At 52.0% G+C, this 13,942-nt stretch overlaps 4 protein-coding genes across 4 annotated transcripts; 3 read left to right on the forward strand and 1 right to left on the reverse strand.

The window, feature by feature from the left end:
• Positions 1-161: 161 nt before the first annotated feature.
• Positions 162-2,276, forward strand: NEUTE1DRAFT_108309 (uncharacterized protein; the record flags this gene model as incomplete). Its single annotated transcript, XM_009850737.1, has 3 exons — positions 162-242; positions 502-2,065; positions 2,131-2,276. 3 exons carry the CDS (start codon positions 162-164, stop codon positions 2,274-2,276), a joined length of 1,791 nt encoding a protein of 596 aa, XP_009849039.1.
• A 647-nt stretch (positions 2,277-2,923) lies between these two features.
• NEUTE1DRAFT_120680 (uncharacterized protein) lies at positions 2,924-4,550 on the reverse strand (the record flags this gene model as incomplete). Its single annotated transcript, XM_009850738.1, has 3 exons — positions 2,924-3,264; positions 3,325-3,602; positions 3,668-4,550. 3 exons carry the CDS (start codon positions 4,489-4,491, stop codon positions 3,104-3,106), a joined length of 1,263 nt encoding a protein of 420 aa, XP_009849040.1.
• Positions 4,551-8,160: 3,610 nt separating this feature from the next.
• Positions 8,161-8,539, forward strand: NEUTE1DRAFT_135815 (uncharacterized protein; the record flags this gene model as incomplete). The annotated part of the gene is made up of 2 exons (XM_009850739.1): positions 8,161-8,265; positions 8,321-8,539. The coding sequence occupies 2 exons, from the start codon at positions 8,161-8,163 to the stop codon at positions 8,537-8,539; spliced, it is 324 nt and encodes a 107-aa protein (XP_009849041.1).
• A 4,647-nt stretch (positions 8,540-13,186) lies between these two features.
• Positions 13,187-13,573, forward strand: NEUTE1DRAFT_98934 (uncharacterized protein; the record flags this gene model as incomplete). Its single annotated transcript, XM_009850740.1, has 1 exon — positions 13,187-13,573. The coding sequence occupies one exon, from the start codon at positions 13,187-13,189 to the stop codon at positions 13,571-13,573; it is 387 nt and encodes a 128-aa protein (XP_009849042.1).
• Positions 13,574-13,942: the final 369 nt, after the last annotated feature.

The following is a 13,942-nucleotide window of genomic DNA, read 5'->3' on the forward strand; positions in this document are numbered from 1 at the left end:
TGTTTTATTGGATGATAGGACATAAATTGACGGAGATGGAAAAGGGAGCACAGCGTTAAGCGATGGGGGGAGCGTAGCTCAAGAGAACCAACATGGACCAGAATGACAATCGCAGATAGATACCCAGTCATGACAGTATTATCGGAATGAAAAAGACCAAGATGCCTTATTCACGGGTATTGTCAGTTGAAAGGTCATGGCATGGTTCCGTTTCATCCCAGTTCGTCAACAATATGCAGATGGTCGGTTCAATAAGCCGTGGGGTCTACAACGAAAGTTGTGAAGGGGAGTCCACAGCGTTTATTGTATTCATCCTATATAACGACAAAAGAACAATAGCAATCGACCCTTGTCTTCTTGCTTTGAGTGGGTCTACCCATCACAGCTCTGCGTCTTCTTAACGCACTCCGATATCTCCAGTCTCCTCCCTCTCCTGATGTGACTTTGGTCTTTCAAGTTCTGGTCTTCTCTCTGTCCTGAGCCTCACTTTACTCCCAACAGCGCGATCACCACTTCTCCCGGAATCCTTGGAATTGCCAACACGCAAAACGACTCGGATGGAACTTCATTGACGATTGTCCCGAGTATTGGACGGAGCTCGAGACAGGGAAATTGAGACTCGAGGTCAAACCAGGTCCAGAGCACGAGTGGCACGATGAGTGGAGGGACAGACTTATGAAGGGAGAAGGCTGTTACGGTCCACAGGGACCTCCTCCTTACCCGCCTTTCAAGGTTCATCCGCCGTGGGAGGGCAAGACAATGACTCGAGAGCATCGCAATGCCTACTACTTTGAGGAAGACTCGCCGAGGAAATTGTGGCTGGAGCAAAGGGCGAAGTTGAAGAAGCAGAAGAAGTCGCAAAAGAAGCAGGAACAGACATCAGAGGCGGGGCCATCCCATCAGCATTCGACGCGCGCTCAAGGAAGCCGCGTCCCATCCATCACACCTTCCCAGCCGACCGAGTCATCGAATCCTCGCACACAATCATCCAAGCGCGACAAAGGAAAAGGAAGAGCTGTTGATCCTCCTGCCGCCACGACAGAGTCCACAACCGCCCCGGTCGCCGGCCCCTCGTCTGCCTCTGTTCCCGCTCGCAATTCCGCTTCTGCCTCTGCTTCCACCTCTACCGTTGCCGGGCCATCCATTGCAAACCCTATCACTGCAACAGTCAGCAAAGAAGAGGGCATCCAGGAGACCGTCGCCAAAAATGCCGAGGACAAGAGCAGCACGAACGTGCAACGCAGAGCGACCAAGATCAAGATCATTCCTCCTGGCAGCAAGCAAGACGTCAAAGGCAAAGGTAAAGCAGTCGACAAACCTAGCCACGTTAACAACAATGCCCACAAGATTACCAAGCCCAGCGGTAGCAAGGAGCCCGCGGCCGTTGCTACAAACAGAATCATCAAGCGCTCGCAAGTGGTCAAGGGAAAGTATTGGGCTTCCAAGCTTGATTCCTCCATGTTCACAAAAGACGGCAGCATCAAGGCGGCGTTCTCAGATGACAAGGACAACAGCGGGAGCAAGGCCAAAGAAAAGGGGAACGGAATGGTGTCTGACGGTGCCAATGACAATGGCGAAGGCAGCAGCAGCATGGCCAGTAGCAGCAAGACCGCCACGGCCATCAACATTGGCAATGATGACAACTCCGACGACGAGCTGGCCCTTGGTCAAGACAGTGATGACTATGACAGTGGCAGCGAAACGGACGATAGCAAAGACAGTACCTATACTCTCACGGACAAAGCCAAGAAGGGCAAGGTCACTACCGCCGCCGCCGCCGCCACCATCACGGCATCCAGCTCCGACTCAAGCTCCAACAAGCGCAAACGCGCCACTACCGACACAGGCGACGACGAAAAAACCGCCTATTACGTCCTCCGCTGTCCACTCGATCTTGATTGCATGTCTCAATCCGATTCCACCCACAACGATCCAGAAGACATCAAAGGGGTCTTTTGCCGGCACCCCTTCAAGAGGCGCCGCGCAATGAACCACATCGAAACATGCCAGTTAGATGAAGAACTTCGTAGTGAAAAACAGATATGGGAGAACTGTTGTTTGAGGGGTAAGTCCTTTTTCGCTCCCCTTTCCTTGTTTTATCATAATGAGTACATGCTGACCGTCAGACAGTTGTCCCTGATCGAAAGAACACGCCTGTCAACGATGAATGGGCTATGAGACACAACAGGACTTTGATCCGGAGCTTGGTTCACAAGGCCGGGGGTGGAAAAAGGGCAAGGGAGAAGATGGAGAAGGAGCTGGAGGAGGATCTTTGATCTTGCTTTTTCCTTGTGCTCCTTCTCTCCCTGATCACCTTGGAACGTGTGTTGTTTGTTTCAGCTCGTTGATTTTTGTCGGCCTTGGTGTGAAGATTGAAGATGAAAGGTCAAAAGTGAGCGAGGAGTTATGGCGTTATGGCGTTATGAAGTTATGGTATGATTGATGACAAGCAAGGAGTAGAAAACAAGCCTTGAGGAAGTGTGTGGTACACATAGGCTCGGCGAAGAGATGCCTAGAGAAACTGTGTCGTACATATACATGGCAAAAGGATAGAGATGTGGAAAAATCCACGCACTGCTGGACAGGGGTCGAGGTATCTGAGACGCGATACCAGAACAGTTAGTAGCAATCACACAGAGTGTCCGAATACAAGGACATTGAAAAGGTTTTTCCGGAACAGCTACCGCTTTACCTACGCTAGTGATCTTGATGACCATGGGGGAGTTCCGAGCTGCTTCGCGCGGCTTTATTCGATGCTCAATGGTTTGATTTTGACAGAGGAGAGCATGACATGGAAGATGTTCATTGGCGACTGAAGACACTGATGGCGAAAACATTTCTCCCGTTCTAGTTCCGCTGTTCGTACTGTCAAAGCCTATTATTAGAAACCGAACGATTTGATGGACTAGAGGGTTGGAGAAATGCTTCGTTTTGGTTAATCAAGATACTACTAATTATCCAAATACTCCAAACAAGGCCATTACGTCCATCCAAACCACATCCATCAAGCGAGATATCGCCTCTTCCTTCAAGCGTTCCATATCCTACACACCATATCCTACAAGATCCTACAATATCCTACAACACTTCCCATCAGTACCACTCACGTAAAGAAATCCGTCAAGTCAAGGCCACTCCCAGCCAACAATTTTGCCACATCCTGTCCCTCCTTGGCCAACACCATGACCTCGTTGAATCCCAACTCGGAGCCGATGCTCAGACCTATTTCCATGGCTACCAAGCCCATTCCTACAGCTTTCCAGCCTATGGCGAGTCACGCGATCAGCTGCGTCACCAGCCCCTCTACAAGAGCACCGGCCACACCGGCTCCGACCACGATCCAGGTCCACTTGTTGGAGACCTGGCACTTGTCGGGCCAAAAGGCGTTCTCCTCGCGACGGTACTTGTCAAAGTCGATCTTCTTGTTGACGTTCTCGGTGCTGTAGCGGCGGGCCTGGCTGTGCTCGTTCTCCTTGTCGCCCGACACGTAGCGGAGGAAGATGTAGTTGGTCAGCGGGCCGAGGAGGTGGATGGGCTGCAGGGAGTTGCTGGACCAGAGGAGGAGCGGGAAGGAGAGGTGGACTAGCATGTCGCCGAGGTAGCTGTGATATTGTTGTTAGCAAGTGTTTGTGTTGTGAACCAACAGAAAACTGGGACGGGAACTCACTTTGGATGTCTGACGATGCTCCAGACTCCCTCTCTGCACATGGCTGAGGGGCTTTCCTGACCACTCTTTTCCTTCTCCTTGAACGTATCAAGCTGCCAATCCGCCAAAACCTCCAGCGCAAAACCCATACTGAACAATCCCACCGCCACCGCCTCTACCACCGCCGCATACCCACCCGACAGCGTCGCGAACGGCCCCGGCACATCCGACCCAACCAAGTGCCGGAAGGGCGCGGTAAACGGCAACGTGATCAAGCTCTGGAACAGCGCCTCAGGGAGATAGGTGGTAAACAGCGCCTTGTTCCACGACCATCCATGCTGCTTCTTGGTCGCCTCATACCGCGGATCGTCCCCGCCGCGCTTGACGCTCCGGCTCGCGATGCGCCAGAACAGCCGGCTGCCCCAGAGAGTGACGCCCGCGAGCAGCAGGCGCTGCGGGCGGTCGATGATGGCCCAGGAGCAGTATAGCGGGATGCCGTCGCAGATGACGCGCTTGCCGAGGGCGGACCACCACGCGTTGAGGACCTGGCCGGCGGGCCAGAGCCAGTCTTTGGTCTCGAGACGGTCGGTGAGGCGGCCGGCGCCGTAGGCGATCAAGCTGAGGCCGGAGTGGAAAGTTATGGAGGGGAGAAGGGTGTCGCGGAGGATGCCGACGTCGAAGAGGGAGGAGTGGAAGAGCTTGTTACAAACGCCCCGGGAGGTGGTGGTTTCTGGACCCGTGGCGGGTTCGTAGAAGGGGCGGTTGTCGAGGGGGATGGCAGATGGACTGTCGCCCACCCACGAGTGACCGCCCCATGGGTTGGTCGTTTCAGCGAGGTGCAGCATGGCTGAAGATGATGATCATGACTTGTCGTTGTTGTTGTTGTTGTTGTTGTTGTTGTTGTTGTTGTATGCTCAGATGGAGTGCATGGTTGGTGCCGAACGGGCGTTGTGCATCGATATATCTGCGATATTTGGGTGCAGTGATGCATCGATGATGTGATGCTTTTCTTGCACGGGCCGGGCATCGTCATGTGTTTGGAGCTGAGCCCTGTAGCTGCAGCGGGACGTGCCCTATCTCCACTGCAGCTACCCCTGTAGGCAAGCTTGACAGGGCTGGATCAGTACCCCATCAACCCCACACATCAGATGCGGGGGCCTCGTTTGACGTCTCCAGATTTCTGACGTCTTCCAATTTTTCCATCAAGTTCAACTTCAACCCAACACCGAACTTCACCCGCCCGACGACTTCATCCCCTGATACACGTCGAATTCCTCTTTGAGAACCAACCATCGATCGTGCCAGTAGTGCTACTCCTCGAGCCGAGTCTTCCGATGTCCTAATCCGCATTTGAGTATCATCCTATCGTTCTCGCCGCGCTCCCCTTGTTTACGATACCACTTTCGCGCAGCCGCGTCATTTTCGGGGAAGACCAGCGCAAGCGTGCCGAGAGTCTCGAGACGAAGTCCAGTGGAAGTTTGGGTTTCTAGACCACGGACTGTCAGCAGCATACGATGGTGTTCCAGCAAGTGCTTGGATGAAAAGTTTTTTACACATAGCCCGGGTTGATGGCTAAGGAAAGTTGATGGGCCAAGTTGGTCGTCAGCTCGACTCAAAAACCAGATTTCGCGCCGTTAACAGTCGGCCACACTTTTCCCATTCCAGGTTCTGCCATGTATGGAATTCGAAGAGCTCGTGGGCAAAGTCTTTGATGGCGCCTTTGGTCCAGACAAGTGGCGGTTATTTATGGGCCAGGTCGAATACATCTTGGTGCGAGCGAGTCGCTAGACGGGGACATGCTTGCAAAGCAATCCGGCTTTAGTATGTGTACGGTAGAGGCCGAAGTAAGGATCCTAGTCAGACTGGGCTTTGGGGTTGGCGAAGCGGACGAGTTGGGGACAGTTCCACAGTTGCTCAACGATCAACTCTGGGTCGACATCGCGGATACCGGCTTGCATATCGAGCACGATAGCTGAACGCCATGGTCAGTTGACCTTCGGCGGTGGTGGCCATCTCCAAGCATGACATGATGTTGTTGAATTTTGGGTCACAGCACGAAGATTTGTATCGTAGTAACGGTCCATGTTTGCGTCAGAGATGGAGTAGAAGGACAGGTCGCCATAGTGCGTCCATCACCTTGACTATATTAAGCCCCGACTTATACCTTGCTTTGATATCTTACTTTATAACTGCATTGGTGGTCTATTGCATCGTCCGTAATCCAGTTGGGAGTGGATGATGGTTGCCCATCAGACTATTTGCTGGTGAGCCTAGCATGCGCCCGTCCACTTCAGGCTGTCAGCCCAGGGCAACATATCAAAAGGCCTCCTCCCAGCTTGCATGAAAACGTGACTGCTTCTAAATTGAGGCAGCCAGCTTTAGTGCCTACCCAATAACACTTCCTAATTCTCCCAACATCACCAGAACGGGTGGCTGTGCACCGCAGAGCACTCCGAGACCAAAACGGCCAACCCCGAGGCATCACTCGGAACCTTCTACATATCGATGAAGCGTACAAGTGCTCGTGTTCTTCCTCCCCCGGTTTTTTTATGACGAAGCTGTCTTGGGTACTTTCGTCGACAATGTCTTCTACGCTGACATGTCACACAACGTGTTCGAGTTTGGAGTGTCTGAAAACTCTTCTATGGGCGCCACTGGCCGCGGACCAAGACTTTGGCCGTGATGATACCTCAGACTACAGCGACAGTGAGCGCAGTCGGCCTATCCAAGGCGACACTCAGTCAACTCAATATCAGGTATTCTGAGGTTTTCCTTGGTGCCGGGGACGGGCGTGTCCGGGAGCCGAATGAGCAGAAGAACACCCCAAGGTGGCTGGATGGAGCTGCAGTTGGCTTCGAGGTTCGTGCCAAGGCAGATAGATGTATCACTAACGACGACAGCAATGACGAGGGCTCGAAACGAAGAAGGCCTCCATGGAAGATGCATTGTATGGCTTCCTGGGGCTTGCGTCTGGTCAAGAACAATACAACCGGCGAGGCGCACCTTCAGCTCTGTACCGAGTCCTAGGACATTCTTGTACTGAAACAGCCTCTGCTCTCTGATTTCTACAGAGAGGAACCACCGGACCCCGAATCCGTCGGTATAGCTGTCGCAACGGATGACAGCGAGGGACCACGGATGGATAACCTCAGCGATGGAGAATGAGCAAGTGGATCGGATGATGATCAGGTAGAGCAGGGATAATACAATGACATCGAGTACGCGTACCTAGAATCGCAGTGGTTCCTTTTTGGTCGATTTTCTCCATCATTGAAGCACTGTTATCCCTCCTCGGTATCAAACACCCGCCGTGCCTGCCGCCCACTAGATTCCAGATACCCGGTACCGTCTCAACCTCTACCCTCCCTTATAAGCCCGCCCACTAGGTACCAGTTCCAACACACAGGTTGGCCGAGTGGCCTTGAGACAGCGCACAGCTCTCTACACCCACTCACAAGGCCATGGGTTCGAATCCCATGGTGGCGGCTGGTTTTAAATTCACTCAATATTGCCCAGGCCCGCATCTTCACTCCGGTGATATATGGTGCACGGGGGACTTCGCCCCGCCCACTTTGTCTAGCTGGGCTTACGTAGTGAGCAGTCGTGAGCGATCCGGGGGCAATTGATACCGCATGGTGTTGATCTGGCCAACCATCATTTTTTGGCGGTCTCTTTTTCTTTTTTTTTTTTTCTCTTCAATGTAGAATAGTAGTTGATGTATTTTGTGTAGCGATGGGTACCGGAAAATAAATGTGCCAACCACCGGTCATAACTGCTTCCTTCAGAGCTTTTGAGGCTATTGGGACGTTCTGGTCTCTACCAATGCCCAACTCACAGCTGTGTCCTTACCTCTTCGTTTCAATCCCAATTGGTTATCATTGTAGGAAGCGTATTTTTTTACCCTAGAGGGGTGGCGCAGTAGGCTATCCCGTCCCTGTTGGTTGAGACGAGGGAATCTCGTTTTAGCCATTAATCACAGAAAGGCCCTGGTTCATTCACGTCCATGTGAACGATTTGCGATGTTCAGGGTGTTGGTGTGTCACACACGATGAGAAAGGGTTATAAGGTGCTTTGGTTTTCCTAGGTGTTTCCTTCCTTCCAGCTGTTCATTTAACCGCAGCGGTATCTCGAACAGTTCAGAAACCCTAGAGTTCGCGGGCATACAACGTACCGGCGTAAGGATACCTCAGCATGACAAGCAGACCAGTCTACCGCTCATCGTGAAGGTCGCTCTCGAATCCTTCATCGTAAAATCGGTCTCTCTTCAATGGCGACTGCCTCTCCTTTGAAACATGCCATTAAGCGTATAGTTGGGCAGTCTTCGAGCATGTACCCTGTCGATTTCGGATGAAACCAGTTAACATAGGCACACCGACATCAGTGAATATCATTAGAATATTGGGTCTGTTTACCATTTTGGTATCTGGAGTCGCAATCATTCCAGACCTCATAAACTTACAGGCAGCCATTCCCATACTGCCAATACTGGCGTGCTAACGGCCCAAACTCAAACCATGTCAACCCAAACCGGCCCGACGCTGGTCAATTTTGATGACACTACTACTTCCCCATCTTCAACTACCCTCTGGTCTCCGACTTTTGTCCCCGCGGATTCACCCGTGAACACCAATAAATTCACCAGCATAACCCCTTGGTCACCTAAACTCTTCACAGCGGAAGCCACACTCGCTCTCCCCACACAAAGCCCATCAACAGCGGCACCTACAGACATGTATCTCCTCTTCTAAGCCCACCGGCCATATCGCTTGTGACCTGGGGGAGTTTGCCGGTAACTTGTGGTTTGCCAAGGAGCAGGAACTTGGGCAACAAGCCACCAAGCACGCCTCCCAGTCGTCCCTTTTGAGCCGCAGGGAAGAATCCACAGGACCTTGAATCGACGAAATGATAGTCGTACCATCCATCGTATGACATCCACGACGCCACGATCACGCAAACCCATCATTCTGCCGTAACAATCATCGCTCCTCCCGGGAAGCATCAAGATCGCCTTCCCTCCCATCAACACTTTTCCTCCTCTCATCGGCATCTCTCAACCTAGTTCCAAGCCAACCACCATCACATACTTCCCTCCACCCCTTCCCTAGTCCTTCTGCTCTACTCCTGGTCTGCTCCTCCTCCTCTATTCATCTACTCCTCCGCCCACCACCACCGCCCCAACCGCAACCCCACCTACCATGTCCAAAAACCCCCCATCTGCCCCCTCCACAGCGAACAACATCTGATGTCCAGGTAGCCCGAACCTTCAACCTCGATTCCTCGCATGCGACACGGACCACGGACCACTGCACCACCATAACGACGGCAACTTCGATTTTTGGTTGTTAACTTGTATCCCCACAACTGCCCGGGACCGGGACATGTACGGGCGGGCGGCAGTACGGCACCCCCCTTTGCGCCGCTGAATGTAGTTCCGACGTCCTGTCCTGACGCCAAATGTATCCTACCTGTCCTGACGCCAAATTTCACGGGGTTTACCTCCCAGTTATTGTGTATGGTACGGGGAGTGGCATGTATGTCCTAGGTAGGTAGGTGGGTATTTGAAGGAAGAGGCGAATGTGAAGAAGAATGCTGTGGGGGGAACATGTCGGGGGATGTACTATGTCGGTAGGGTGCCGGTAGGGTCCGTGGTGAAGGTGAGGGAGGAAGAGGAAGGTAGAGGAAGTGGGGGGATTATCTTCGGTGATACCGAGGGTTGGGCGGTATACTTGTGGGATTCGTGGAGCGAGGGGGGAATTCATGAGGATTTAGAGGGCGTAAACTGGAAAGCGATGGGGGGATAATAGAGTGAGTGAGTGAGTGTGGGGAAAGGATGAAGGATTGGAGCTAGGATTGAGGTCGGGCCTTGAGAATAAGTCTCATGTGGTAAGAGTCTACCTACCTCAGAGAGAGAAGAGGTGGGAAGGTGAAGGACAGGGAACGAAGAGGAACTGAAAGGAAATGTAGGGAATGGTTCATTAAGTTGATTTTCTCGCTTGACCGTATCACAGACGGGATAGTTCTTGCTATTATACCCTCAGCACTTTTCGCTGAGCCTTTACCCTTCATAGAGCAGAGAAAGCCCCCTTTAAATCAACTCAATTTGCCGGTAGCTATATACCCTTCATTCCATTCACATTCACGTGTTGATGTACTGCACTGCACCACTACCCTATGAAAGACTATCCCACAAATGAACATAAAGAGTCCGCACAACATATTCCACTATCCATTTCTCATATTGGTCACCAGTTGGCCGTAATACATGTGAGTGTCCTACGCGTGTCCAAGACGCAACATCCAGCTCAAGCTTGTGATACTTCACACCCCAGGTGTCAGCATAGCAAAGGAAGTGAGTGTCCCTGCTGCCGTACATCACTCGACATCCAGACAGTACACTAGCCATCTGTCCCTGAATAGCCTCCGTTCCCTAACGGAGACAACCTCGTTGTTGACCGTTGTGTGCACCACCTGCGTGAAGATCCAACAGCTCCGTTGCGTTGGTCCTAGTGTAGACAAGGCAGACAGACCGTTATCCTATAAGAGGTACGACAGCCGGGTCCCTGTAGGTGATCCTTCTTTAGCGCGTATCAGACCTTTCGAGGGCCAATGGGAGAATCTGACGCCATTTAACTCCGTTGAATGATCCACGCAAGGAATACACACTAGATGTGAGACGCTATTCCCACCGGTTAGCGAACGACGGACGGCTGCTGATGAGCAGAGGGGTCGCAGTGTAGATCAACGTCTCAGCTGTCTTGCACCTAACCTACCTACGCGCAGGTGACTGACTGGTGACCTTCAAGCATGATTGCGCGTTCCGTTGGCTGTAGGTGCTGTAAGTGATGCGGTGATAATCCCTCAATTTGTACACTAAGACGACGATGATCAAGTTGACGTGACTCCGAACTAGTGTAGCAAGAAGTCCGAGACTCACGTTGAACTTATCATTATCGATCGGCATCAGCAACGGCCTCGGAATCTTCCGGTGCCCAGACGGGTGGTTGTCTTGGGTGATGTGATACTGTATGTCTTGCGTGGTTTATTTGCATTGCAGTGGTTGGTCTTCACGTTCACGCCATATCGCGACTTCACAGAGGTAGCCTAGTGCGGCGGGTAAGGTATGAACTCGCGAATCACAGGCTCACAGGTTGCTAGTGTCTGGCAAGTGAGGGTGGGGGTCAAGACTAGAGGTAGGGAAGATAAGAGGGCGTGTGCTGCGGATTAAACAGTGAGTGAAGTGCCCGGCCGTGGAAAGAGTCGTAGTGTTGCAGTGGTGGATAGCAACGAGGTGAACAGAAGGAAACTTGAGTGATCAAAGGTGACTCGGAGTGACGGAGTAAATGTCAAACTTGAGGTGAACCTGAAGGGGTAGTAGAGCGATGAAATTTGCCATAGTTAAGCTAGGCGCCCACTAACAGAGGTACAAACATGTGTCAACGTCGGTGATCTCAGTCCTTCGTTGTTTCCTCATTGATGTGATGAGTGAGGGAATTCCAAGGACAGAACAGGAAGGTTACACTACACTGCCTACGGTTGCTCCCTGTCGAGTCAAGTGCACTTCACTGCCGTAAGAGAGAGGCTAAAGCAAGAAGGTAATGATAGTGTTGGGAGTGCTCTCCAGTCCAGTTGATGGGTAGGGGTAATCATCATTCCTTCCATCCAAATCAGTCAAGAAAACGAATTTGATACGGTACAGTGCGGATGTCGTCCTCATCGATTGCTTCCGTTGAGGCCAGGAAATGAGGGTACTACTAACCGCAGAAAGGTGACTCTACCTGATGACGCCGGAAAGACGTGAACAGGACTAAATGATGATGCAAGGTGGATGTGCTTCACTTGAACAGCAGTCTCCAAAGGCAGTTTCTGTACCAAGAAACATGTAGAAAGTGAAGAGAACCAGTGAATCCCATGAAAACAGCACTTAGCATGACCGTGTAGTCGATGACGGCAGAGGAATTTAGCATATGAAGGCCTCATATCACGCTTGGCCGCCGCCATTGAACGGCAGTGTGCTTTCGTGAACCATGTTGTCGTCACCGCTGGTGGTGTTGTGAAACGAGGTGGCAAAAATGGTTAGCGCAATTGTTAGTGCGAAGTCACTCTTGACGTCCAAAAGGCGGCGAACTGACAGTGCCAAAAGTTAAAATCCAACTGAACCCAAGGGTCGTCAACGACAGGGGTCCTGGCTCAGGGCTGGTATGTAGGACCCTGGAACGGCGGCCTGGTGGTGAGCACTGTGTGTGAGAAGGACTTTGACCGGGACGGTGAACAACGGTGAGAGACCCTTGATGTGACCACCAAGACATGGTCGAGAGGGCACTGACCAACCGGGCGAAGGGCTTCCTACGCCACCCGCGCCATCACGCCGGGAATTAACCGACGAGAGAGATAGCGTCGATGTGGATCTTGAAACCGACGTCCAACACCAGATTCGGTTTCTTGTCGCCAAGCTCGCCGCCAGAGCCGCATTGTAAAGTTTGCCGCAACACCATGCCATCGAGGGGAGTGTTTGGATCGTGATACCTATCTCTGGTCAGTGATAGTCGGCGATGATAAACCCGCGGATAAGCAAATCAGGTACCACTGCAGCGATCACGGCATTTCTCGCTAAGCCTACTTGAGGGATTGATCCCGTTGACAAAGGATCATGATCAACATCCAACCCTCTCAAGTGTAATGCACTCACGGAAGGCCGTAAGCCTCACAATGTACCAACTTTGTCGTTGTTCCAATCAGCATGGCGGGATCTTCAACGCTATCACGGTCCATCTCTCGACGGACCCTTCAGCCCTTGACTTCGGAATGCAACAACAACATCAAACAATACAGTGCGCAGCTCATTCCAACAGGAACAAAAGACATGATGAACCAGCCGATTCCCGAGGCAACACAGTTGCAAAAGTGGACTTGAAGCATCCTGAGAAAGGCAGAAAGGTTCTAGTGCAATATCAATCATATCCTTCTTCTTTGGACACATTTGGTTTCTCCGACGGATAAGAAAGGTGCATAACCACGGCTAGCTCTTGTAAGATATGTAGCATCCCAGAAACCAAGAAGAGAATCCTGGATATAAAAGTCAAAAGGAGGTTAAGATCGACCTCACCAGGCGCAACAATGGACCGATTTGTGGATTCCAAGGGCATGAAGATCGTTCTTTTTGTGGATTAATACGACGCTGGAAAGCGGTTGTTGGTTGGGCGTTGGTTGTTCCGTTCCTTGAATCTCGATTGCCAGGGACAAACAATCAACATGTGAATGAAGCAAAATCATCCCCAATTGGGTCGGTTGCATTTTCCAACCGTCTTTGTCTCTTTGTGATGTGAGTTGATCCGTGAGGGAGGTAATGATAGGCGTTTTTCACGGCCGTGATTGCCAGGGCACAAAACACACAAAGAACGATGATCTCTTGGGTGATATCTGCGACTTTTGTTGCACTGCATTTGATAAACGACACAAGCAGCGGGAACTGGATCAAATCAAGGTCCATGAATGGAATGCAAAGGGAATCTTGGCAAAATCTTGGCCGGTCCCCACTACGGCATGTCGAAGAACCATTGGAAAAAGGGGAGCGGCTCGGTTAGCAGCTCCAGAAATATTGATTGGTGCCTGGCGAACTCTCGGCGCCAAGAGATTCGAATACTCGCGTCGGAGAAGGACCGAAGCCGAAGTGAACCCGGTACGGAACGGCAACCGCCGACGCCATCTGTCTGTGCTCCAGTCCCTCCCTCCTTTTCACGGCCGTGCCGGGTTCCCGGACACGACGGACGGCCCCTCTCAACGGAGACGGAGTGGAGTGGTCCGAGCGGTGTCCGACTGCGAACAGCTGGCGGACTGCCGGTTATTTCCTGCTATTTCCACCCGGCGTCTTGGCGCTCGGACGCTACGGGATACTACGGGATACCCGACGGACCAGTGGAGTGGAGCTAAGTGAGTGCCTGAGGGTTTGTTTGTTTGTTTGTCGGCCGGCAACAGCAACGGCCCGGGCACCATCAATCCCGCCAACGAGGAGGAGGGAGGTTGGTGACTCGGAATGGCACGTCGAATGGAGCAAGGACACAATTCACACTGTCGTGGTTCAGTTCGTTGTTACTAGCAGCTTGACAACGAGACGGCGGGGGCGGACAGGACACTGCACTAGACTCATTGTGAACACTTCACCATTTTCAGACTGACAACACAAGGGAATCATTGTCTTTTTGATGATGGTGATGGGAACATGATGCCTTTCCCATCCTCATCTAGCGTCGTTTACTTGTTCCCCCAAGTTGGATGCCACGCGGCCATTGCGTCTACATA

Source organism: Neurospora tetrasperma (genome assembly GCF_000213175.1).
Source record: "Neurospora tetrasperma FGSC 2508 unplaced genomic scaffold NEUTE1scaffold_2, whole genome shotgun sequence".
NCBI lineage: Eukaryota > Fungi > Ascomycota > Sordariomycetes > Sordariales > Sordariaceae > Neurospora > Neurospora tetrasperma.